We start from the raw sequence: 26,681 nt of genomic DNA, 5'->3' as shown, positions 1-26,681 counted from the left end.
CAGGTCTCAGATAAAATATTAACATTCAGAATATCCTCCCTGACCATTCTCTTTCATGGTGTACACTCCCTGCATCACTATCCTATTTCCCATTTTTATTTATTTATGCATACATCCTCTTCACTACCTCATTTCCCAGTCTTATTATTATTTTTTTTAATAGCAATACCATCTGAAATTAACTTGTTTATGGAAAGAAGGACGGAAGGAAGGAAGGAAGGAAGGAAGGAAGGAAGGAAGGAAGGAAGGAAGGAAGGAAGGAAGGAAGGAAGGAAGGAAGGAAGGAAGGAAGGAAGGAAGGAAGGAAGGAAGGAAAGGTGGAAGGAAGGGAGGGAGGAAGAGAGGAAGGAAGGAAAGATGGAAGGGAGGAAGGGAGGAAGGGAGGAAGGGAGGGAGGAAGGGAGGAAGGGAGGGAGGAAGGGAAGAAGGGAGGAAGGGAGGAAGGGAGGAAGGGAGGAGGGGAAGAGGGGAGGAGGGGAGGAGGGGAGGAGGGGAGGAGGGGAGGAGGGGAGGAGGGGAGGAGGGGAGGAGGGGAGGAGGGGAGGAGGGGAGGAGGGGAGGAGGGGAGGGAGGGAGGGAGGGAGGGAGGAACTAACTTTTCTTTCCAATTAAAAGTACTAAAATGAGCAATCCACAATTGAGTGTTTCAATTTCATGTTTCAAAATCGCTTTTCTTTTACCTTTTGTCTACAAATAAAGTTTCTGCACTGTGTTTGGCCTACGGTAAACACTCTATTGTTGATTTACTAATGAAACAGACTTGGGATGTGCTAGTAACAATAAGATAATGCTAATTTTGTGTTGGCTGTATTAGCTTGGGAATAATTTGGAGAGATATTATACATGATATTCCATCTGGCTTCTATTAACTTTCCCAATATCTAGTTCCATTTCATGCATTTTTAAATTATGATGTATTGGTAAATTAATAAGTCCTCTCCCCCTTCATTAGCAATTAGTAAAGTAGGCATGGGATGGAATTCTCCTTTCTGAAGCCAGACTGAGTGGAATGTTGGATTGGCTCAGCAAGTTGCTGCTGGCTTTGCTTGTACATAACCTCATGGTGTAATTTCCCTGAGGGAGTGTTTAATTATTTTTTAAAAAGCCCTGTATTTTTATACAAAATCACAAAGAAAGAAGTGCTTTTCTACTTTTTCGTTTACTTCTTTGAGTTACTAACTTAGTTTATGAAGCCCTATTTATTTTTGGGGGACAATCCTTGAAAAGAATTAGGTCAGGCTATATGTTCCACTTTTTCCCACTACTGAGAGTCCTGATTTAAAATATCTATGGACTAAAGAAGTAGAGGGCTTGTTCTTTGTTATTTCTATTGATCCACACAATATTGTTGTGGATACACAGAGAGACTGTAATGTAATAAACCTTATATGAGGATGCACTTCCTCCATTTCTACATAGGGAGGGCATGTGATAACAATAGAATGTAACCAGAGAGGGATGATACCTGATAATGTAATACTACTTCAAGGAATTTGATGACACTAAAACTGGTAATTGAATATACAAATACCTTCATCTCTAGATCTTTAGCTTGATTACAATATTGGTCTACACAATTTGGAAAATACACGGTCACCATGGGAATTTTGCTGTGGTTTGTAGTTTAAGGGAAATGAGTTACACAAGCCTATAACATACTGACAAGTTCTAAAGGTCACAGTGAATTGTTGAAACAATGTATTTGTGCAAATCAAGAGGAAACTGATCTATTTTGCTTTAGTTTCCTCTTATTTATAATAAATAAACCAGAGGGTATTTTTACTTTAGATATCTGCTAAATTCTAGGTAATGCATCAGGGCTAATATTTTGTGGCAATTTTTTCATAACTGTAGTGTTCTTACAAGGACTTGGTGCTCTCCTTCTGAAAAAGACTGACCAGTAAAAACCTTATGAACAGCAATGGAACATAGTCTGATATAGTGCTGGAAGATGAGCCCCTCAGATTGGAAGGCACTCAGAATGCAACTGTGCAAGAGTCAACCTTAATGACGTGGATGGAATCAAGCTTTTGGGACCTTCATTTTCTGATATGGCACAACTCAAATGAGAAGAAACTGCTGCTAACATTCATTAATAATCAATCAGAACATATGATGTACAAAGTATGAATCTAGGAAAATTGGAAGTCATCAAAAACGAAATTGAACACAAAAAGATTGATAATCTAGGCATTAGTGAGCTGAAATGGACTGGTATTTGCCATTTTGAATTGAACATTTATATCATCTATTGTGCCAGGGATGACAAATTGAAGAGGAATAGTGTTACATTCATTATATAAAAAAAAATATTTCAAGATCTATCCTCAAATACAATGCTGTCAGTGATAGGATAAAATCCATATGCCTACAAGGAAAACCAGTTATTATGACTATTATTCAAATTTACACAGCAAATAATAATGCCAAAGGTGAAGAAATGGAACATTTTTACCAACTTCTGCAGTCTGATATAGATCAAACAGGCCATAAAGTTGCATTGATAATTACCAGTAACTGGAATGCAAAAGTTGAAAACAAAGAAAAAAGATTGGTAGTTGGAAAATAAGGCCTTGGTGACAGAAGCAATGCCAGAGATTGCATGATAGAATTTTCCACGGCCAAGGACTTATTGATTGCAAACACTTTTTTCAACAACTAAATGGTACCTATACACATGTACCTTGCCAAATGGAATACACAGTAATCAGATCGACTACATCGGTGGAAAGAGGATGGAGAAGCTCCATATCATCAGTCAGAACAAGGCCAGGGCTGACTATGAAACAGGCAATCAGTTGCTCAGATTTAAGTTCAAGTTGAAGATAATAAAAATAAAATCAGTTCATGAGAGCCAAAGTACAACCTGAGTATATCCCACTTGAATTAAAAGACTGTCTCAAGAATAAATTTGATGCATTGAATACTAATGATCAAAGACCAGCCAAGTTGTGGAATGACATCAAGAACATCATACGTGAAGAAACAAAAGGTCTTTAAGAAGACAGGAAAGAAAGGAAAGACCAAATGGATGTCAGAAGAGACTCTGACACTTAATCTTGAACAAAGAGTAGCTAAAACTATGGAAGAAATGATGAAGTAAAAGAGCTGAATAGAAGATTTCAAAGGGCAGCAGGACAAGACAACATAAAGTATTATAATGAAGTGTGCCAAGACTTCAAGTTAAAAAATCAAAAGGGAAGAACATATTCAGCATTTCTCATACTAAAAGAACTGAGGAAAAAATTCAAGCCTCAAGTTGCCATATTGAGGGATTCTATGGGCAAAATGTTGAATGATGCAAGAAGCATTAAAAGAAGATGTAAGGAATATGCAGTCACTGTACTAAAAAGAATTGTTCCAAGTTCAGCCATTTCAAGAGGTAACATATGATCAAGCACCCATGATATTGAAGGAAGAAGTCCAAGCTGCACTAAAGGTATTAGTGAAAAACAAGGCTCCAGGAATTGACAGACTACCACGTGAGATGATTTAACAAATGGATGCAACACAGTTACTGCTCACTTGTCTATGCCGAGAAATTTGGAAGACAGCTACCTGGCCAACCACTAGAACACGTCCATATTTGTGGCCATTCCAAAGAAAGGTGATCCAATAGAATGTGGAAATTGTTGAACAATATCATTAATATTACAGGCAAGTAAATTTTTGCTAAAAGAATAAGCAATATCAGCAGAACATTGACAGGGAACTGTCAGAAATGCAAGCTGAATTCGGAAGAGGACCTGGAACAAGGGATATCATTGCTGATGTTAGATGAATCCTAGCTGGAAACAGAAAATACCAGAAAGATGTTTACCTGTGTTTTATTGACTATGCAAAGGCATTTGACAGTGTGTAGCATTAAAAATTGGAAACCCTGGTAGCATAGTGGTTAACAGCTACAGCTGCTAACCGAAAGGTCAGCAGTTAGAATCCACCAGGCGCTCCTTGGAAACTATATGGGGCAGTTTTACTCTGTCCTATAGGGTCACTATGAGTTGGAATAGACTCGATTGCAAAGGGGTTTGGTTTTGATTTTATTGTTACAAATTATGAGTAACGTTGCAAAGAATGGAAATTCCAGAACACTTAATTGTGTTCATGAGGCATCTGTACAAACAATAAGAAGTTATTCAAACATAACAAGGGAATACTTCATAGATTAAAAGTTCAGAAAGGTGTGCATCAGGGTTGTATCATTTCACCACACTTATTCAATCTGCTGAGTAAATAATCCAAGAAACTGGACTATATGAAGAACGGGGCATCAGGATTGGAAGAAGACTCATTAACAACCTGTGTTATACAGGTGTCACAACCTTGATTGCTGAAAGTGAAGAGAACTTGAAGCAGTTACTGACGGAGATCAAAAACTACAGCCTTCAGTATGAATTATATTTCAACATAAAGAAAACAAAAATCCTCACAACTGGACCAAGAAGCAACATCATGATAAATGGAGAAAAGACTGAAGTTGTTAAGGATTTCATTTTACTTGGATCCACAATCAACACTCATGGAAGCAGAAGTCAAGAGATCAAACGACGCATTGCATTGGGCAAATTTGCTGCAAAAGATCTCTTTAAAGTGTTGAAAAGCAAAGATGTCATCTTGAAGACTAAGATGCACCTGACTCAACCCATGGTATTTTCAATCACCTCATATGTATGTGAAAGCTGGACAATGTATAAGGAAGACAGAAGAATTGATGCCTTTGGATTATGGTGTTGGCAAAGGTTGTTGAATATACCGTGGACTGCCATAAGAACAAACAGATCTGTGTTGGAAGAAGTATAGCCAAAATGTTCCTTAGGAGTGAGAATGGCGAGACTTAGTCTCATGTACTTTGGACATATTATCAGGAGGGACCAGCTCCTGTAGTAGGACATCGTGCTTGGGAAGGTAGAGAGCCAGCAAAAAAAAAAGAAGGCCCTCGATGAGATGGACTGACACAATGAGTGCTGCAATGGACTTAAACATAGTATTGATTGTGAGGATGTCACAAGACTGGGCAGTGTTTTGTTCTGTTGCTCATTGGGTTGTTATGAGTTGGAACTAGCAACAACAATAATGTCATTATGTCTGACTGGTGCTAGGAAAAAGTTATGAATTGAAACCACATTTGTCTGAAGACTCTCCTATTCCTCTTGCCGGTTACCTAGTTACCTGCTGAGATTGCCCCGTTTATTTTCCTTATAATTCTACCCTGTTGTATTCTGCAGTCTGACTTTTCCTCAAAGACAAGCAAGACTTCTAGTGCTCTCAGAAGCTGGGACTGTGAAACTAGATAATGTTAGAATGGGTTGGCCCAAGAAGGTGGATGTGTGTAACAGTTCTCTAGACTTCAGAAAGAAGAAATAATACAAACATGTCAAGCTCAAGGGGTAGAATGGAAAGCAGGTACTGGATCCAAGAGGAGGGTTATGCAAAGGCCATATGAGATGGCTGACGGGAAGATTAAAGTTCCAGAGAAGTCGCCTTTTATGTGGAGGCAGAAAGAGGCAGTCAGTTGGCAAGAAGCTGCTTGAAAATATACCGAGCTACTTCAGACAACTTTGATAGCAATATCAAGGTCTTTTCTCATCTCAACCTAAAACTTGCATGCAGAGTCTTATTTTTTTTAACATGGCAGTAGGTAGTAGTTAAGTTAATCTGAGTTCATTGGTTAGCCTTCCTTGTAATATAATGCATGAACGCAGATAAAATTCCTAAGCCTTAAGAGCACCTTTAAGAAATAACTCTAATGGGCGAGGGGATTTTTGGCACTGTGGTGATGCGGGAAGAGATAAATGTTAAGCAGGAGGCTTTTTCATTGTTATTAATGCAATTTAGACAACTCCTTTCTACGTGTAGTAAGATTGGCTCTGACTACTGAAATATAGAATCATTCCTCTCAGAGGTGGGAGGAACTTCAAAGGTAGTCTAGTTGGACTATTCACTTGACACTATTTTTTCCTTAACTCAAAATGAGTTCCTAATGGAACGAAGTTTGCTAGGTACATGTAAAAATGACTTTAATTTAAATGTGCACCCTTAAATAATTTTAAATAGAAGGAGACAATAGAATATAATATAACGAATACTTCACTAGGAAGTATTCATTAGTTTGGAGTTGGGGCACAAATTAAAAGCTAGCAATTTTTTAATTGATGTTCTGAGGTGTCATCAAGTTGATTCCAATTCATAGTGACCTTTCGTACAACAAAACGTCATCCTCACAATCATTACTGTGCTTGAGCCCATTATTGCAGCCACTGTGTCAGTCCATCTCATTGAGGGTCTTCCTATTTTTCACTGACCCTCTACTGTACTAAACATGATGTTTTTCCCAAGGGACTGGTCCCTCCTGATAACATGTCCAAAGCATGAAAGTACGTGAGATAAAAACTCACTATCCCTTCTCCTTAGGAGGATTCTGACTACATATCTTCCAAGACAGATTTGTTTGTTCTTCTGGCAGTCTGTGTTGTTGTTGTTGTTAGGTGCTCTTGACTAGGTTCTGACTCATAGCAACCCTTTATACAACAGAATGAAATGCTGCCCAGTTTAGCGCCACCCTCACAATATTTATGTTTGAGCCCATTGCTGCAGCCACTGTGTTAGTCCATCTCATAGAGGATCTTCCTCCTTTCCATTGACCGTCTACTTTACCAAGCATGATGTCCTTCTCCAGGGACTGGTTCTCCCTGACAACATGTCCAAAGTACGTGAGATGAAGTTTTGCCATCCTTCCTTCCAAGGAGCACTCTGGCTGTATTTCTTTTAAGGCAGACTTGTTTGTTCTTCTAGCATTCCATGGTATATTCAATATTCTTTGCCAACACCATAATTCAAAGCCATCAATTCTTCTTCTGCCTTCCTTATTCATTGTCCAACTTTCACATGCATATGAAGCAATTGAAAATATCATGGCTTGGATCAGAGGTACCTTAGTCCTCAAAGTGACATCTTTACTTTTTAACACTTTAAAGAGGTCTTTTACAGCAGATTTGTCCAATGTAATATGTTGTTTGATTTCCTGACTGCTGCTTCAATGGGTGTCAATTGCAGATTCAGGTAAAATGAAATCCTTGATAATGTCAATCTTTTTCTCCATTTATCATGAGGTTGCTTATTTGTCCAGCTGTGAGGATTTGTGTTTGCTTTATGTTGAGTTGTAATCTCTACTGAAGGCTTTAGTCTTTGATCATTAGTAAGTGCTTCAAGTCCTCTTCACTTTCAGCAAGCAAGGTTGTGTCATCTGCATAATGCAGGTTATTAATGAGACTTCCTCCGATCCTCATGCCCCATTCTTCTTCATATAGTCCAGCGTCTCAGATTATTTGCTCAGCATACAGATTGAATAAGTACGGTGAAAACATACAACCCTGATGCACACCTTTCTTGATTTTAAACCATGCAGTATCCCCTTTTTCTGTTTGAACGACTGCCTCTTGGTCTATGCACAAGTTCCTCATGAACACAATTAAGTCCACTAAATATTGCAAGCTGTTAATGAGTCTTCCCCCTGATGCCACATTTTTTTAATTTGTAAATCACGTATTAGAAATTGTCATTAAAAATTTTATAATAACTGTCAAAATATAGATACCCAGTAAAAATTTCCTGTATAGTTTTACATTTTTTAATTAAAGTTCTAGTTAATCACCTGGCAAATCTGATAATGGGTTTATTTACTTATTTATTTATTTTTCTTTTAAGTAGACTGATTTTGATGTCAAAATACGTGCTAAATGTGAGCACCCAGGGCTGAAAGTTGTCTCATTCAGAACCTGTAAAAGTAGTAGCCAAAGGTATTTAAGAAGGGTTGGCAATTTTACTTCTGATAAATTCAGATCCATGGACTGTATTTTCATTGTCTTAACCACTTGCTGAAATCTGACCCACAACCAGTCATGGATACAGAGCAACATTTTGTTCATTGTGCACAGGACAAATGTGAGTGGGAGGCCAATGGATTGCAGCTAATATCAACCAGTAGCTGAAGACAGGAAATTACCCCAGGATACAAACTCCACCAAACCACAAGGGTTCTATTTGTGGCACTAAAGTAGTAGCAAACTATTGTCGTTAGTTGCCATCCCCGGTTCATACTCGTGGTGACCTTACATGTAACAGAACAAAATGTTGCCCGATCCAGTGTCACGCTCTTTATGGTATGTTTGAGTCTATTGTTGTGGCTATTGTATCAATTTATTTCATCGAGGGTTTCTCTCATTTTCACTGACCCTCTGTTTTACCAAGCATGATGTCCTTTTCTAGCAATTGGCCTTTCCTGAGTTGAATCCTTACCATCATCTCTCCTAAGGAACATTCTGGTTGTATTTCTTCTAAGACTGACTTGTTTATTGCCCCCAAAGTACAGACTGTATTCAATATTCTTCTCCAACACCACAATTTGAAAAAGAACATTAAATAATTCTGTGCTTATCACTGTAGAGGTAATAACACTAAATGGCATACTGGGAGAGTGTAACTCTGTCTTGGGGCAACCAGAGCAGTGAGAGAAGAGAGCCTGTGAGGTAACTTCTGGATACTATCACAACTTTTATCTTGCTGTTCACTGATTTAAAAAAAAAAAAGACTGGGTGCAATGGAACTCTTGGATGTAAGTAATATGAATCATAATCCCTGTATAATCTATGGTAGCACATCTAGTTATAGAATGATAACGTTAGGGAATGTTTTCATAACACTTCCTACTTACTTAGCTACAATTTTTAAGAGGTGGAGAGTGAGCAAGCAAGAGAAAGTGAGAGAGAGAGAGCGAACACTATGTAATTGCTTCTGGCTTCTAATTCAAAGTCCCAGGGGCAATTTAGTATTTTAACATATAGTTTAAAACTTTCTTCTGGAAATGAGGGAAAATTGCTCATGGTTTGCTACTAGGGCTGATTCTGTATGAGGGGAGAATAGGTAGGTGTCTGTAAAGCTTGGAGCTGAATTCTCTGACTCAGAATATTGTCTTCCCATCACCCACTCAGCAATGCTTGGAATTCAATTACTAAAATGCAATTCCCTTGCTTTTTTGATGTTTTTTGTTTTGTTTTTAAAAAAGCACTTGATATTAAGATGTAAGTAATCTTATGAAAGGTAACATATTGTGTCTTAGTAACCTTAATAACTTATGAAACTAGTGGATCAGATTTGTTTCAGTATAACATTTGGCTAAGAATGGCTTCCTGTAGAATGATATGGGATTCAGCCTTGACAGTTGAGGATTTAATATTCAGGGTTTGTACTATTTTTAAATAGTCCAAAGTTCTAGTTCCTGCATAGTTTATAATTTCATTGAGGCATAGTGTGAATGACACTTGATGACATGACGGTATGTGAAATAGAGACCCTTAGCTAGGAGTGAGTCTAGTGGACCAGCACCAGCTCAGCGATCCAGATTTATAGTTACTTACTCTGTCATATATACTTTAGAAACATTATGATAAATGGTAAGTGGCAGAGAAGTAGCTCAGTGCCTGGAACAGAATAGGGACTCGGTAAATATTTGTTGAATGCTTTAAGGAATTTCCTGAATATTCAGGGAACAGATGAGAATACTGGGATGTAGAGGGTCAATAAAAGGAACATCAGAAACCCAAGAAGGGTAAAAGGAAAAAGGGTGTTTTCTTAGTTATCTAATGCTGCTGTAATAGAAATACCTTAAGTGTATGACACAAAGAGAATTTTTTTTTCTCTCACAGTTAAGGAGGGTAGAAGTCTGAATTCAGTGTGCCAGCTCCAGGGGAAGGCTTTCTCTTTGTGTTGGTTCTGGGGGAAAGTCCTTGTCAACCATCTTCCCTGGTCCAGGAGCTTCTCAGCATAGTGACCCTAGGTCCAAAGGACACATCCCATTCCCAGCTTTTCCTTCTTGGTGGTATTAGGTTCCTATCCTCTCTGCTCAATTCCCTTTTTTTTTAATCTCAAATGTGATTGGCTCAAGATATAACCTAATTCTGTAGATTGAGTCCTGCCTCATTAACACAACTGCCTCTAATCATGCCTCATCAGCATCATACAGGTTAGGATTTACAACACACAGGATAATCACATCAGCTCACAAAGTGGTGGACAACCACACAATACTGGGAATCATGACCTAGCCAAGTTGACACACATTTTGGGGGATACAATTCAGTCCATGATAGGTATTTTATGAGTTGTGTCACCTTCTTCAGGGATAACTCTGACTTTGCTGTATAACTGGCATTGTAGAGTGGTTTGGGTCACTCTTCAAAAGCTTCCTCCGTGATTCCTCTTCTCCAAAGTCCCTTTCAGATAAATATACAGTCCTAACAAAAGCCATGTGGTTCTGTACGAAGAGAGAATACAGTGAGTTGAATCCTGTGCTTGTTATGCAAATACAGCTGGAGAATAATCACCTCCACTTGCTATCAGGTTACATTGTCTAAGTCTCAGTATTACAGACATTCTAGAGCTTTCCAAGCTGCTTTGAGGAGTATTTCCACCTTACATCTTCTGATCAATCCCTGACTGGAAGGCAGATAACATGGCAGGGTAGGGCAAGGATTTCCGATGGAATTTCCACTACTGAAATTAAAGAAAACTCACTTTTTTCCCCCACCCACACTATTAATTAGTATGCCAAAGATGCGAAGCTCCTCATAAATATTCTCTGTGTGTGTGAGTGTATATTTTCTTGCCAGGGGACATCGCCTCCACAGTCTACCACCTTTCCTGACACCTCTAATCTTTTTTTTTTCTCTGTAAAGAAATTGCAAGATTGATAGACACCATAACCATGTATTTTATGTGTAATGACATCTTCCATTGGCCTATCGTTTAAGAAATTCTCAGATTCAGAAGAAAATGCATGTCTCTCTTTTTTTTTTTCCTACTTACATTTTAATGGCAGTCAAGCTGAGGACTTCTTTATGCATGAGGAATTTCATGATCACATTTATAGATTCTAGATTTAATAATCAATAAACTTTATTTTTACAAATGGCACCAGAATAGGTGCAAATGTCTATCATGCTATTTAATTTTTTGTAGAATAGCTCTTGTCAGTCTTCAATTTAGAATGTGTTATAAGCTATATCATGCCCTACAACTGACTCCCTTTCCGTATCCTAACATTGGGCAAATCTAATGAAAAACAAAACAAAATGAAACACATTTAAATTTGTAGAAATTACAAGTTTGTTAAATACATAAAGCAAGGATATACATATACACATGTATACAATCTTTCTATTGCTCTTTTGGGGGAAGGTAGAAGCACATAAGAAAGAAAGCTTAAAATCTGAGAAAACCAAGTATTTTGACATTTTTTATAGGAAAAAAAAATCTAAGCGTCTTCAAGGCATTCCCTGTAACAGTTGCAATCAACAGGGATTGAAAGAAGCTGGAGGTAATACCAGCTGGTAGAGAATGCCCCTTGGACACTTGCCCCCTGAAGATTATACTGGATCTTGACCAGAATGACTAATACTATGCATGTTCCCTGTTGTCCAGCTGTCTAGAGCCATTTCATTGCCGAGAAGAGAAAATCTGTTATACTAAGTGCATTTTTAAATGTGTGTGAGTGCTTCTTCTTAGCAACAAGGTTCACATCTCTGCCTTTAATGAAAGACAAGTTATTTGAAAAATTATAAGTTAACATTTAGTGACTGTTTAGAACCACATCCCATCAAATTACAAAGAAAAGATCTAGTAAAGTAGCTAGAAGTTTGGTATATCATCACCAGTAAGTACTTAGAACTAACCTGTCTTCTTATTAGTAAAGTAGAAAACTGTGATCTTTAATATAGGTTGTATATTTACACTTTTGGCAGCCCTGTCAGAAAGAAGTGAAATAGCTTAAATGACCTATTTTTGCAACTGAAGGGAATGAATTTTCACGTATCTACCCTCTTCCTCCTTATTCTAAGATGATGATCTTATTTCATATTTCCATGAGAAAACAAACATTTAAAGGAGAACTTCCTCACCCACAACTCCATTAAATCTAACAATCTATCTGAATCTATAAAAATCACTCTGCTTTTGTTTAATAGTTTGTTTTATTTTGTTACTGAAAATATACACAACAGAACATACAGCAGTTTCTACATGTACAATCCAGTGACATTGATTACATTCTTCAAGTTGTGCAACCATTCTCATCTTCCTTTTCTGAATTTTTCCTTGCCTATTAACACGAGGTCACTGCCCCCTAAGCTTCCTTTTGAGTTGCTATTGTCAATTTGATCCAATTTAGATAATTCTTTATAAGAGCACAATGCTCAAAGTTGACTTGGCAAATGTTGTGTGATATATATATATATATATATCTACAACAACAACAAAAAGAGCAGCTGTTGAGGCTGCTTATCTGCTTATGTACAACCAAATACCTCATGGAATTTGGTTTCTATGTTTAGGTCATGGTTTCATGGGACACCCTGTTAATTGGCCTAATAACGTGGTTAGTTCTTCCATTTTACCTTCTAGTTCATTGCATAGTGCCTGGGGTCTTAAAAGTTTGCATTTGGCCATCCAAGGCACAAAAACTGATTTCCATTCCTCTGGAGCAACAGAGAAAGAAATAGAGTCAAGAATAGGAGGAGGAAGTGGAATGCGTGACTAATTGTCTCTGTGAACAACAGCCTCCTTTGCCACAGAGCAGAACTGGATGGTGCTCAGCTATATTACTGAATATTTTGATCAAAGATTCTGTGGAAGAGTCTTTATCCAAAGGAGGAAAATATGGAACAGAATTCCAAATTCTCATGGAATCCAGATTACCTGGAGCCATTGAAGCTGGATGAACCCCCGTAACTATTCCCCTGAGATAATCTTTGAATTTTAAATTAAAAAATAGGACCTGAAGTCTTCTTTAAACCAAAGAGTAATTTAGCTTAATTAGAAAAGAATGTCTGCTTTCTTTTATTTTAATTGAAGAACAAATTGACTTTGCTTTTATCTAACACATTTCTTCCAGTTGTGTACCAATCCCATCTTCTTCTCACCTATTCAGAGATTTGACTCATAAGATTGTCTCTTTTCTTTCTTGAACCATTGAATTCTTCTTTTCTCCTGGATAACTCTCATTAGTGTAAAGCATGCTGTAAAAATAAAGCAAAGCAACAACTTTCTTTAAACCCATATTCCTCTCCAGCTACCACTCCTTTTCTCTCTTCACTTTATAGAAATATTTGTAGAGTGTGTTGTCTCTTTCTCTACCTCCTCACCTCCTGACATCTTTTGAACTTCCCTCAAACAGTCCTACTTTCTCAGCTTTCATCACGCAAACCTCTCTTGTTAAGGTCACCAGTGACCTCCAGTTGCTTAATTAGTCGATCATCAGCCCTTAGTACAGCATCACTCATTCTCTGGTCCTTGAAATACTTTTTCTTAATTAAAGCAACACATTGGTGGAGTTTTTTCTTTACCTTACCATCCACACTTTCACAGTTTCTTTTTATGCATTAGCCTCATTTTCTCACCATTTTTGTCATGATTCTGTGTTAGGACCTTTGGACATCTTTTCTATTCCCTTATTGATTCCCTACATTGCTCTCATTCTTTATTATTACTTTAAAAACACACTCTCTTCCATAACTTTAAAAAAAAAGTCTAGAGATTGAAGATTCTAAATTTTTTGTCACCAGCCCTGACTTCTCTCTTGAATTCAATCCATTTTCAGATTCAAATCCATTTTCAATATCTCCGTTTGGATATTTAATAGAAATATGAAACTCCAGGTGTCCCAAACCAGCCTCTTGGTTGTCTCTAACAAAGTTTTTTCCCCATTGCTGCTCATCTTGGTAAATGTCACCGCCATTCACTCAATCCTGAAGGCTTAAATACTGAAGTTATCCTTGACTCCACTCTTCCCCTTAAATCCTTTGTCTAACATTTGAATGTATTCTGAATTGAAATCCTTTATCTAAGGAGCATTCTTTATCCACATTACTATCTATGCTTTATTTTTTGTCATAGATTTATCACTGCCAAACAATATAAATCATATTTATTTACTAGTTTATTGTCCATTGCCCTGCCCCACTAAAATATATAAGTTCCATAAAAAGAGAGATTTTGTTTGTTTTGCTCACTGCTGTATCTCTAACATCTTAAGCGATGCATACTGGAAACTAGTGATGTTTAATATTTGTGGAATGAATAAGTATGTATGAAAATGCTAAGACAGTGTTTTCTTTTTAGGAATCAAACTAAACATGGCTTTTCTAAGAACCCATATTTTCAAACAAGAAATATTTTATGAATAGAAAGTATTTAGAGGTGATTTTCAAATGAGCCAATATCTATTATATTTTAACACGAACATTACAAATTTATAATATAGAGTGATAGCCTGAGTTGGAAAATATATTTCTATGGCTAACATAGTTTCAGCTGGCTATAATTAAAGGTAACAAAGAGATTCTACCTCTTACCTACCGGTTACCTCTCAGTAACAAATGTGAGTCAATCATCCCTGGACAGTCTGCTAATTTTATTGTTTAATAAATAAATTAAATTTGAATCAACATACTTTTCAGATTTTGAGACTTAGTATTACGAACCTTCTTTGGTTATCAATTAAAAATATTTCATTATTTTTTTTCTGATTAAAACCCCAATGCATTTTTTATGTCATTGTCCTTATTTAGATACATTTTTTTAATTTAAAAAATCAGTAAAATATCTTTAAAAAATGAAATAGACAATAATCAAACACTCCCCCCATATTCCATTCAATTCTGAATTTATGAATCATTCACCATTCATTAAGTGAGGCCTTGCATTTATTATCCTTTGAGAGTAGGAGAATACTTCCTTGGTCTGGTGGACCAGCTCTTTAAGATACAGAGACTTTATGATAGTTGCTAATTTTCAAAATGAGAATCCTTTTTTCATTTGTTATTATTGTGTGATATTATTCTGACTTTCATTATTCTTATAAAATGGTTCTTCTTCCTAAGATAGGACATATTTTGTTGTTCTCAATTGCCGCATCTCCAATTGAACTATCTTCCAAATTAAGGTACCAGTATTTCATTATTGAGGTCTAAATCACAAAATTGTTAAATTGTTTTAGGTCTATGGTTAAAAAGTATAAACAAAAACAATTAAAAAAATTAAATGGTAAATTTATCCTCCCCACTATATTCTACTCACCCATGTAGTAGCCTATGTATTATTTCCTACTTGATCTTCTTAAAGCAGAATTTTGATCATATTATACTCTATTTCCAAAATTTTGCACTGGTTTCCCATTGCACCTCAAATTAAGAATGCATCTCATCTTGACACTCAATGCTCTTTGCAATCTGTCTTCAACCTATTTCTCAGCTACTACAAACTGTATGAGTTTCGATTCAGTTCTTTTCATTTACTAGCTAAATTATCTTAAGCAAGTTACATGACCTCCATATACCTTGGTCTTCTAATTTGTAAAGTCTGAATACTATTAGCACCTGACTCATAGGGATGCTGTGAGTGTACAATAAGCTACTATATGTAAAGGATGTTGTATAGTGTCTGGGACAGAAAACATGCTCAGAAAGTGTTAATGTTTTGATCATTATGAGGTACTTCCACTACTCATAGATTCTGTACCCTCTGCAAAGCTGATAAATTAAGGTCAGTCTCTCTCCAGTGGAGACTTTTTTATATCTGTGCTTTTGTCAGGGCTGTTTGTTGCACCTGACTTACTTTTTTCCATTTCTCCATGTCTGATTCCTGCTCTTGCATTAAGCTGAGGTGGAGCTCAAAAGCCATTACAATTGGATTACCTTTGATTTCCCTGAAGTCTCTGGGTGATGCAAATGGTTAATGACCTCAGCTCCTAAGCAAAAGACTTCAGGTTTGAGTCAACACAGAGGTACCTCGAAAGAAAGGCCTGGGGATCTACTTCCAAAAAAGTCAGCCATTGTAAACTCTATGGAGCATTGTTCTACTCTGATACACGTGGGGTTGCGTGAGTCATAATCAACTTGGCAGCAACTGGGTAAAAATAAACCGAAACGTGTTATCAATCCAAAATTTCAAACTCAGTGAAATTACACATCTTTTAAGAAAGGTACCAAGCATGACTTGAACGTATAAACATTTGTATATCTACTTTAATCTTTCTACTAGATTATATCTTTCTTGAAGGTAGGCTGTTTTACCAATCTCCTTCAGATCCTAGTTGAATCTAGAATCTATAAATAATATAAATATTTAAAAAATTAAATCTTTACATACTAAAAATATATTTATTAAATATATTTACCCAATAGAAGAATAGTTCAGCATAAATATATTGTGATAATAAAAAGTAGTGCTAAGATAAATCATAGCATAATTGTAACAATTTTCTTGGCCAAATGAGTATTGTTTTTAATGCATTTATATGTTTTCACATTTGGCCCATAATTATTGGTCCTTTTATAAAATGAGATCAAATAATTCACTTGGATATATGTTATAATATTTTCTTCTTCTAAATATCATTCAGTTATGCAAAGAGAATTTTCCACTAAAAAAAAAAAATTTTAAAGTTGTGGAAAACAGACACCAATTTGGCCACATTAATTTTGGAACACACGCAGATTTCAATTCTATGTGTTTTTTTTACTTAGTAGATAGTAACTTGATTCACGTTTTTAGTTTGGTTTAGCTGGCTTTGACATATAATTTATTATACTATTTAAACATACCCTCTTTTTCAAATGAAATAGTTTCCTCTAATAGTTTCTGTTTTTTGCATGATTGTAGAAGTATTCTTAAGTTTAAACTCTTTACAGAGATTGCTTTTCATTTTGTTTCATATACAAAAAAAAAAAAACCAAACCTAGTGCCGTCGAGTCGATTCCGACTCATAGCAACCCTATAGGACAGAGTAGAACTGCCCCATAGACTTTACAAGGAACGACTGGCAGATTCAAACTGCTGACTCTTTGGTTAGCAGATGTAGCCCTTAAGCACTTAAGCATTAGCCACCAGAGTTTCCTTGTTTCATGTAGTAGTAGTTGAACTCCTATGGGAGTCTGCCCGTTTTTATTTACAAGCTATTAGCATTCTTCCTCCGCAGTTCTATCTCCATGCCTATTTTTCTTATTTTTTCAGCCTTTATACATTTATATCTGATAAATTAAAAGTGAAATTTTAAGAACTCTTCTTTCCCAGTTATTTTTGTTTGTATTTGTTAAAAAATTCTCTGGATTGTGTATATCACAATTTTCTGTTTTTGCACACTTGCAGTTTTACTCTGACCTTTTGTTTTATGTACTTTACATGCAAGTCATTATTTAAGCTTTTTCCAGTTGAATATGGGATTGTTTCTTTTTTTCCTAAATTTTATTTACTTTTGTTGTTGTTGAGAATACTACACATAGCAAAACATATACCAATTCAACAATTTTTACAAGCACAATTCAGTGACTTTGATTACATTCTTCGAGTTACACAACCATTCTCACTCTCCTTTTCTAAATTGTTCCTCTCCCATTAACATAAACTCACTGCCCGCCCTAAGGTTCCTATGTATTCTTTCGAGTTGCTCTTGTCAATTTGATCCCCTACAGATAGTTCTTAAAAGAGCATAATGCTTAAGGAAGACCTTTTTTACTAGTTAAGCTAAACTATTGTTTGCTTTTAAGATTATTTCAAGGGATATGGAAACTCTGGTAGCGTAGTGGTTAAGTGCTATGGCTGCTAACCAAAGGGCTGGCAGTTCGAAACTTCCAGGCACTCCCTGGAAACTCTGTGGGGCAGTTCTACTCTGTCCTATAGGGTTGCTAGGAGTTGGAATTGACTCGATGGTACTGGGTTTGTTTTTTGTTTTTGTTTCAAGGTATATATTTGGTTTAAGGTTTAAAGATTATCTCAGCGCAGTAGTATCTGGGGCTCATCCACCCTTCATGGCTCCAGAAAGTCTGGAGTCCATTCAAATTTGAAATTCTATTCTACATTTTCCCCCTTTTGATCAGAATTCTTCTATGGAATCTCCAATGAAAATGTTCAGTAATAGTAGCTGGGTGTCATCCAGTTGTTCTAGTCTCATGGAAAAGGAAGCAGTTGTTCATATGGCAATTAGCCACACATTCCATATTCTCTTCCTATTCCTAACTCTTCTTCCTCTGTTCATCTAGGCTAATAGAGGCCAGTTATCATGCCTCGGATGGCAGCTGCAAGCTTTTAATACCTCAGGCACTATGCAATGAACTAAGAGGTAGAACAGAAGCACTAAACATGTTATTAGGCCAATTAACTGGGATGGCCCATGAAACCATGACCCTAAACCTCCAAACCAAGGAACCAAATCCCATCAGGTATTTGGTTGTATATAAGCAGCCTCAGCAGCCACTCTTTTATTGTCATTGTTATAAATATACCTATCACACAACTTTTGCCAAATCAACTTTTTATAGGTATACAACTTAGTGACAGCAATTACAGTAATTGGCTGTGCAACTCTACCAAAAATCAATGTGATTTTTGTGATTTTTCCATTACTGTTAACCCCTCCTTCCCCCCCCCTTCCCCTGGTAAATATTAATAAACTTTGGTCTCTCTACACTTGCCTTTTCTTGTCTTTTTATATAAGTGAGGTCATACAATATTTGTCCTTTTGTGATAGGCTTATTTCGCTCAGCATAATGTCTTCAAGCTCCATCCATGGCGTAGCGTGTATCAAGACTTTCTTTCTCCTACTGGTTGAGAAGCATTCCATTGTATGTGTCCATTGTATATATTCATTCAACTGTTGGTGGGCATTTAGGTTGTTTCCACATTTTGCTGTTGTGAATAGTGCTGCAATGAACATTGGTGTTCAAGTTTCTGCTTTCAAGTCTTTTGAGTATATGCAGGAGTGGATTTGCTGGGTCGTATCTATGGGGCAGTTCTACTCTGTCCTACAGGGTCGCTAAGAGTCGGAATCTACTCGATGGCACGGGGTTATGGTAGTTCTATTTTTAGTTTTTTGAGGAACCACCACACTGTTTTCCACAGTGGCTGTACCAATTTACATTCCCACCAGTAATGGATAAGGGTTCCAATTTCCCCACATCTTCACCAACGTTTGTTATTTCCTGCACTTTTTTTTCTTTTTTTTAATCTTATCCATGCTAGTGGGATGAAATGGTATCTCATTGTGGTTTTGATTTGCATCTCTCTGACGGCTAATGATGCTGAACATCTTTTCATGTCATGTGTCTGGTGGCCATTTGGGATTGTTTCTTTTTTTAATTTTCATCATTCGCTAACAAATGTTGAGCACATCTACTGAACTTCTTTCAGGAAGATAATTCCTCTGGATTAGAGGATTAATTAAGTGTGTCCTTTTGATTTGAGATCCCTGCACTGAGAAGCTCCTGGAACCAGGAGACCTAGAGAGAGCTCTCTTTCCTGTCTCTGAGATAGCTCATTTCAAGCCCAGTGGGGTCGCAAAAGTGACCATTCCCCTTGAGGGGCCACAATTACCCTATTTGCACTGTCCTATCCAATCACCTGAGTGGGAGTTACAAGACTATGATGAATAGGCCATACAAAAGCGATCCATGGCACCACAGAGGTTTAAGTGAAACCTTAAAAATGGCAAATATTCATTCATTGTGAAAACATTTATTTAGAACCCACATATGTCAGAATCATATTATTTTAAGTCAATAAATACACATTTAGTATGTTCTTGACTGTGAGTGTTAAGGAGATATTTGCAAAATATTGTTACAGTGGCTTGGAATTTAGTTAGGTATTTATTTTTATGAATCTATTCAAATGATTTTTTACATGTTTCCAAGATTCACTTTGCAGTTCACAAATTTCTAGTCAATCACAAATTTCCATATTGATTAGTATAACTCATAATATGGGAATATTTTACTTTCTGATCATATAGAGCACAGATACTGTTTTAAACACTGAGAAAAGCATTATAGTGATCATGTGAAAAATAAAACACTGTTTTCCTTTTCTTTGACACTGTTGACATATGGGGGGGTGGTGTTGAGCATAAGGACACCTGTCCTTCTCCAGCATAATTCAGTTGACAGACTGTCATAGAGGTTTATTCAACCTTAATCTTGGTTCTTTAAGTTAGACTACTGACTGAGTAATGTGTTTCAATCTCTTTCATATGAGAGGTTAACATTTTTTGCCTCTCTTTCAGTGTTGATGCAGGTAATCCTTTGACTGAAGTCATATAATATGCTGTGCAACAGTTCCTTTGGGAAAACTGTCTACTGACTTTACAGATGAAATCTGATAAGAGCTTAATTTTAGCATCACATTTATTCTGGTCAGTCTTTCATCCTCATTACCCAAGCTAATGGTGCTCTTCAAGTGGCATGTGGAAACTTGAGGTAATGATGCACACTAGAGATCAGATGCAGTGCAGGTAGAAACAGATTACCCTCACCAGATCTATGCCAGCTTTCATCACAAAGTGGACTAAGAGATTTTTTTCCCTTAAACTCTAATAATTTTTGTTCATTCTTGTGTTTTAGTGGCTTCCCCCCCTTTATACTTGACCTTGTATTCATTTATGTAAAGTGGGAAACACAACTAATAGTTATCAGACACACGTGAATATTACTTGATAAAGCACATCAGAGCTAAGATTATAAGTACACCCTCTCCTCACTTACTGACGTGGTTAGGTTCTAAAGACAGGGTCATTATACAAAATTGGCATTATGCAAAAATGGAGGATGACCACATCAGATCATCCCCAAATGGAGGATGACTATATCATTACATAACTACCAGATTGCATCATTACGTAAGTGCCAAGCCACTAAGAATCACGGCCTAGCCAAGTTGACACATAATCCTAACCACCACAGTCACTGTTACTCTCGCTTTGCACCTCAGCATTTGTTACTGCTAGACGTATGTTGTTAATACATAAAATAGACAGTAGATTTTTTACTGTTGTTCTAAATGCAAAATATCAGAGAAAGAGATAGTCAATAAGTAAGGAAAAGGTGTATCCTTCTTCTAGTATGTCATTTATACTTTTAAAGTCACCATGATTAAACCAAATCATATCAGATTATAAAACATCTGACTTTCTCTTTATTAATTTTCTGTTTACCTGAAGCTTTAAAGCCTATGGCTGTTATGGCTTTGCATGAAACAATCAGTCAATTCATGCAATACATTACCTACAAAAATCAAAATTTGATCCATTGGTTGTATCGAGCATTACCTGTGTGGACCATTAACCCATTTTAATCTCTGTTTCTCAGGGGAATCTCAGTGCTCTTTTATATTCGGGCCTCTCTTCAAAGAATGCTTATAATATACTTAGATTTACCTATAGTAGTCAGTTAAGAAATTGTTGTCTAAATCTGGACTTCCCCTAACGCTTTGTAGCAAAGAAGCTTTCTCGTTATAGGGACTTCAATTAGTGGCTCATTCTGAGTGAGAGGCAGTTTCACTGAAGGTCATTTCAGTTATCTGATGACAATAAGTACTAACAGTCGTGTCAACATATCTTTGTTAACCTGATAACACAGCCACCTTATATCCTTCTGTAATTTGAGAAGTCTATGATCTAACAGGTTTCAGGAATGCCAAGGTCAATATGAAAACAACAGAACTAGGAATATAGAAAAGATACAGACTCTGCAGTCCCTAAGGGCAAGAGTAACACAGTTAAAGATGGCTTTCAAAGGTTAGGAGAGAAACCAACTTGGGCAACCAAACTCAGATGTGGTCATTTGACAAGGTTACATTAAACAGAGACAATTCACAATTTTACCAGTCCTACCGAGAAAGCTCTTGGTCACAGAAATCATCTGGACATTTTTGAAATCTCTTTTTTGTTTGTTTATATGCAGACAGTCAGAAAGAGTCTGCTGTCTTCATTAGAAAGAAACTATTGAGCTAATGAGTTTTATAATCTCATTGAGGACTTCTTGTTTGTCTTTACTTTTTAAAATTATTTTGTTTTTATAAGTCAGAAATTTTAGTATTCTTGTTGAATACAGGGAGGTATCCTATTGCTTAATTGAGAGAATGTCTTAGATGGTAAAAATTCAAATTTTCATGAAAGGCCTTGGGACAAATTTTAGAGTTGGCATTTTAAGTCTGCGAGGAGAGGCCCAAGGTTATCTTCATTAAATGGCTCTTCTATCTGAGGGAAACGCAAGGAACCTGATAACCTTACTTCTGTCAGAAACAAGAACTGTCTCCGTAGGGTTTCCAAGGAGCAGCTGGTGAATTCACACTGCCGACCTTTTGGTTAACAGCCTGAGCTCTTAACCATTGCGCCACCAAAGCTCCTTAAAACTTTAGACGTATTTAATTCTACTAGCCATAGTATATGCATTTTCTTTTGTTCTACCTTGACAAACTCAGCATCATTCCCTTGTAGAATAATCAAATGATGGTTATGAAATTTTCTGACTAGCAGTCTTTCTCTGTATTCCTTTCACAGGTTAACAAATCCAAATTACTTTTTAACATTTCACAAAGGACCCTGCCATGTAAAAGTTCTCTGTGCCCTTTCATTTATTTAAAAAAAATTGTATTAATCTGTCACTAGATGCCAGGCATTTTTCAAGGTGCTAGAGATATAGCAGTGGAAGATAGATTATAAGTCAGAAAAATAAGTAAAATATATAGTATGTTTGATGGCCATAAGTGCTTAAAAGAAAGTAAAGTGGGAAAGATATACACAGAGTGTGGGGCTTATAATTTTAGAAGATAAAGTGGTAAAAGAAGCCCTCACCAGGAAGGTGACATTTGATAAAGACCTGAAGGAGGCGAGCAAGTCAGCTATTCTGACATTTGGAGGATGATTATTCTAGAAAGGGGGAAGCCTATGAAGTGGCAGCTTGCCTGATTTATTCAAGAATGGTAAGAAGTGCAGTGAGTCTGGAGTGAGATGAGCAAGGGTGACAGTAGTAAGGAGATGAAGGAAATGAGGTCAAAGAGGTAATAAAAATAGAGCTCATGTAGATCTTTCTAGGCCATTATAAAGACTTTGGCTTTTACTTTGAGTGAAATGGGAGCCCTTTGAGGGATTGAGCAGAGGACTGAACTATTCTGCCATAACATTTTAATGGCATATCTCTGGTTATTGTGCTGAATAGACTAAAGATGAGGAGGGCAAGGGTGGGAGAAAAGGAACATCTTAGGAGGCGCTGGAATAATCTAGGTGAGAGATGATGGCAGCTTGGAGCAGAAAGGTAGCAGTAGCTACTTAGAAGTGGTGTGAGATTTCTGATATGTTTGAAGTCAGCGCCAAAGGAACTTATAGACATAGGGCATGGAAAAAAAAAAAAATGACTATATCCAGATTTTCCCTATTCCTTTTTTAGCTCAAACGTCACTCTGAATATCAATATTATAGTAAACTCTTTCAACATTAATTTTATGTGAGATTTTATTTTTACCTTTAAAGTCATTATTGAAAGGCTGGACAATTAGTATATAGTCATCAAAAATACCATACGTTCATCCTAGCATCAGCAAAGATGTGTTGTCCACAAAAGTGTTATGGAACAAATTTCTTTAATTTCTAGAACCCTATTCTCTTTACTGGAAACCCTGGTGGTGTAGTGGTTAAGTGCTACGGCTGCTAATCAAAATCCAGAATCCACCAGCTGCTCCTTGGAAACTCTATGGGGCAGTTCTACGCTGTCCTATAGGGTCGCTACGAGTCAGAATTGACTCGATGGCAGAGGGTTTGTTTTATTTTGGTTATTCTCTTTACTACGGGGGAAGGGGTGTCTTCGTTACTTAAATGTAGAAGAAAACTGACTCAGTAATCATAATCTGGTCACTAAGTGAATGCATGATTGTTTGCTCCTAGGGTCTATCAGTCAAGGAGCCAATGAGGCTGAGGTCACAGTTGTACTCTTTGTATGAACCTGTGAGCTTAGCATGTTCTGTTCCAGGAAATCTATTCCTAACCTCATGCATTCATCTCATAATAGCATGCCCTTGCTCACAAGGGAAGCCTGAAAAACTCTATGGAGAGGTCAGTCCATATCCATCATTGCTGCTAGAAAAACAACTCACAGCACTTCCTTTATTTACCAGCAATGAAAGGAAATAGCATTGTCCTTGCATTTAGACAACACATTATGACTAAGGAAATAAGGAGTAGAAATGCTCAGTGGGATGTATTTTCCTCAGAGAAGTGCTATGCAATAGTCAGTGAAGCATAAATATGGGATATAAGAAAGTATTTGTTTACAAGCAAAAATTTTTTAACGATGCATAAAATATACAGGAATGATTTTTAATGAGTAATTCAAAATTGGCAAAAAAGTGAGTATTCACTTCTCTCTTTCTCTTTTATTTCAGAACCTACAGATAGACCACCAATGCTGTTAATTACAAATTCTGAAACAATTGAGGCTTTCTATCTTAATGGAAGTAAAATGGCAACCCTGAGCTCCGTCAATGGAAATGAAATTCATACTCTGGATTTTATTTACAATGAAGATATGATTTGTTGGATTGAGTCAAGAGAATCTTCAAATGAGCTTAAATGTATGCAAATAACAAAAACAGGAAAATTAACAGATGAATGGGCAACCAATATTCTTCAGTCTTTTCACAGTGAGTATTTCAATTCATATTACCATTTAAGGGTTTTTTTACAGGCTTGTAGACAGCATTCTCAGCATTTTCTACCGTAACTTATGGCTGTTGAAAAGCTATATATGCAAACACAAATACACACAAATAAACATACTCACTACAAATTTTGCATAGACACATACACATGCAGTTTCACTATTTAAGTAAGTAGTAAGTTGTAGAGTTAATTTTAATTTTTTCTTTAACTCTTATCACAACCTCTCTGGGAGTTGTGATTTTTCACTGAATGATATTTGAAAATGTGATACTGAAGGTGGAATTTAAAAAAACAAAAAGAGACTTGATAATTATAAACTCATCAAATGTAGTGTTTGTTAGAATACCTAGAAAACCATTAGGTTTATACCAGTTGGAAGCAGCTACCTGTATTTTTTCACTCTTTTCTAGCATATCAGGGCTGGTACACATTCTCTTCTGAAGAATGACTTATGGTGTGTGATTTGCTTTGATTTCTCACTTCAGAAATCCAAAAACTAATAACTGTCCCTTTCTTTCTGCATAATAACATCAACTGAAATCACGTTCTCTCTCTCCTTCCCTTTTCCCTACATATGAGTGTACAAATTTATTCAATTATAGAATACATGAATAAACATACATCCCTGGTGACACAATGGTTAAGAGCTCAGCTGCTTACCAAAATGTTGGCATTTTGAATCCACCAGTTGCTCCTCGGAAACCCCATGGTGCAGTTCTACTCTCTCCTGTAGGATTGTCAGGAGTCAGAATCAACTCAACAGCAATGGGATTGGGTTAGGGGAAATTGTATGCATGGTAATTTCACATGTGTCCATTTATTTTAGTGATTTATGTGAAAGAAACAAAAATCTGTCCTTACCAATGCTGTCAACATAAAATTCTGTAAGAAAATGAAGAAAAATATCTACAACAAAATTAGGAAGGGAGAAAAAAAAAAGAGTGCTGTGATAGAGTAAATGTACTTTCCAGAAGTACAACGTTTAGTGGTTTAGATTCAATAAGCTTTTATTAAAGTGTTTGATACACAATTAAGGGGACTAGTTATTGATACCTATTAAACATAAGGAAACAGTACTATGTAATATTTGATAATTATGATTAGATTGAATATCAGTGGCAAAATTATAAATGGAATATAAAGGTATAATTGGATAGGCATAAATGAATGGAAAAGGAATGTTTGACAAGTAAGGCCCAACTATTGAAGATCTTCTTAACATAAATAAAACAATAAAGCCTTTTATTGTGTCAATGGACCAAAAACCTTAGTGAAAGAAGTAAATCCGTTGCCGTCGAGTTCATTCTGGTTCATAGTGACTCTATAAGACAGAGCAGAACTACCCCGTAGGGTTTCCAAGGAGCAGCTTGTGGGTTCAAACTGATGACCTTCTGGTTAGCAACTGAACACTTAACCTGTAAAAGGAGTAGACACTGACTATTTTAAGGAGTCTATGGAGAAATGGTCATTTATCATAAATAGTAAATAACAAGTACTAGCAACAAAGGGAAGGAGCCCTGGTGGCACAACGTTAAGCAATTGGCTGCTAAGTGAAATGTTGGTTATTCAAACCCCTCAACAGCTCTGGGGGAGAAGAATCTGCCAGTCTGCTCCCTTAAAGATTATAGCCTAGAAGACCCTCGCAGGCAGCTCTACTCTGTCACATGAGGTTGCTATGTGTCAGAATTTACTCAATGGCACCTAACAAAAACAGCAACAAGGAAAGTGCTGGTTAGTGATGTGAATATTTGAGACATTGACGTAGACAGCAGTTAGAAGTTGTTTTAATACAAGCTCCCAGCCCCTGCCATGGTAACGATTACCTCAACCAATCCACATGTGGATTCAGTGCCGGAAGTGCTCAGCAATGCCAAGAAATCTGGAAAACAGCTACCTGGCCAACCAACTGGAAGAGATCCATATTTATACCTATTCCCAAGAAAGGTGATCCAACCGAATGTGGAAATTATAGAACAATATCATTAAAATCACGTGCAAGTAAAATTTTGCTGAAGATCATTCAAAAGTGGCTGCAGCAGTATATTAACAGAGAATTGCCAGAAATTCAGGCCAGATTCAGAAGAGGACTTGGAACCGGGGATATCATTGCTGATGTCAGATGGGTCCTGGCTAAGAGCAGAGAATACCA

At 36.7% G+C, this 26,681-nt stretch overlaps 1 protein-coding gene across 1 annotated transcript in view; it reads left to right on the top strand.

Moving 5' to 3' along the window:
* Positions 1-26,681, top strand: part of LRP1B (LDL receptor related protein 1B) — a 1,748,032-nt gene that overhangs the window by 614,797 nt on the left and 1,106,554 nt on the right. The window contains exon 6 of the mRNA XM_049888441.1: positions 24,256-24,513. Within this exon, the coding sequence (XP_049744398.1) occupies positions 24,256-24,513 (258 nt within the window). The remainder of the gene's footprint in view (positions 1-24,255; positions 24,514-26,681) is intronic.

The sequence above is a fragment of the Elephas maximus genome, chromosome 6 (assembly GCF_024166365.1).
Source record: "Elephas maximus indicus isolate mEleMax1 chromosome 6, mEleMax1 primary haplotype, whole genome shotgun sequence".
Classification (NCBI taxonomy): Eukaryota; Metazoa; Chordata; class Mammalia; order Proboscidea; family Elephantidae; genus Elephas; species Elephas maximus.
Note: the sequence above shows the minus strand (reverse complement) of the source record. Positions and strands in the feature narration are given on the sequence as shown.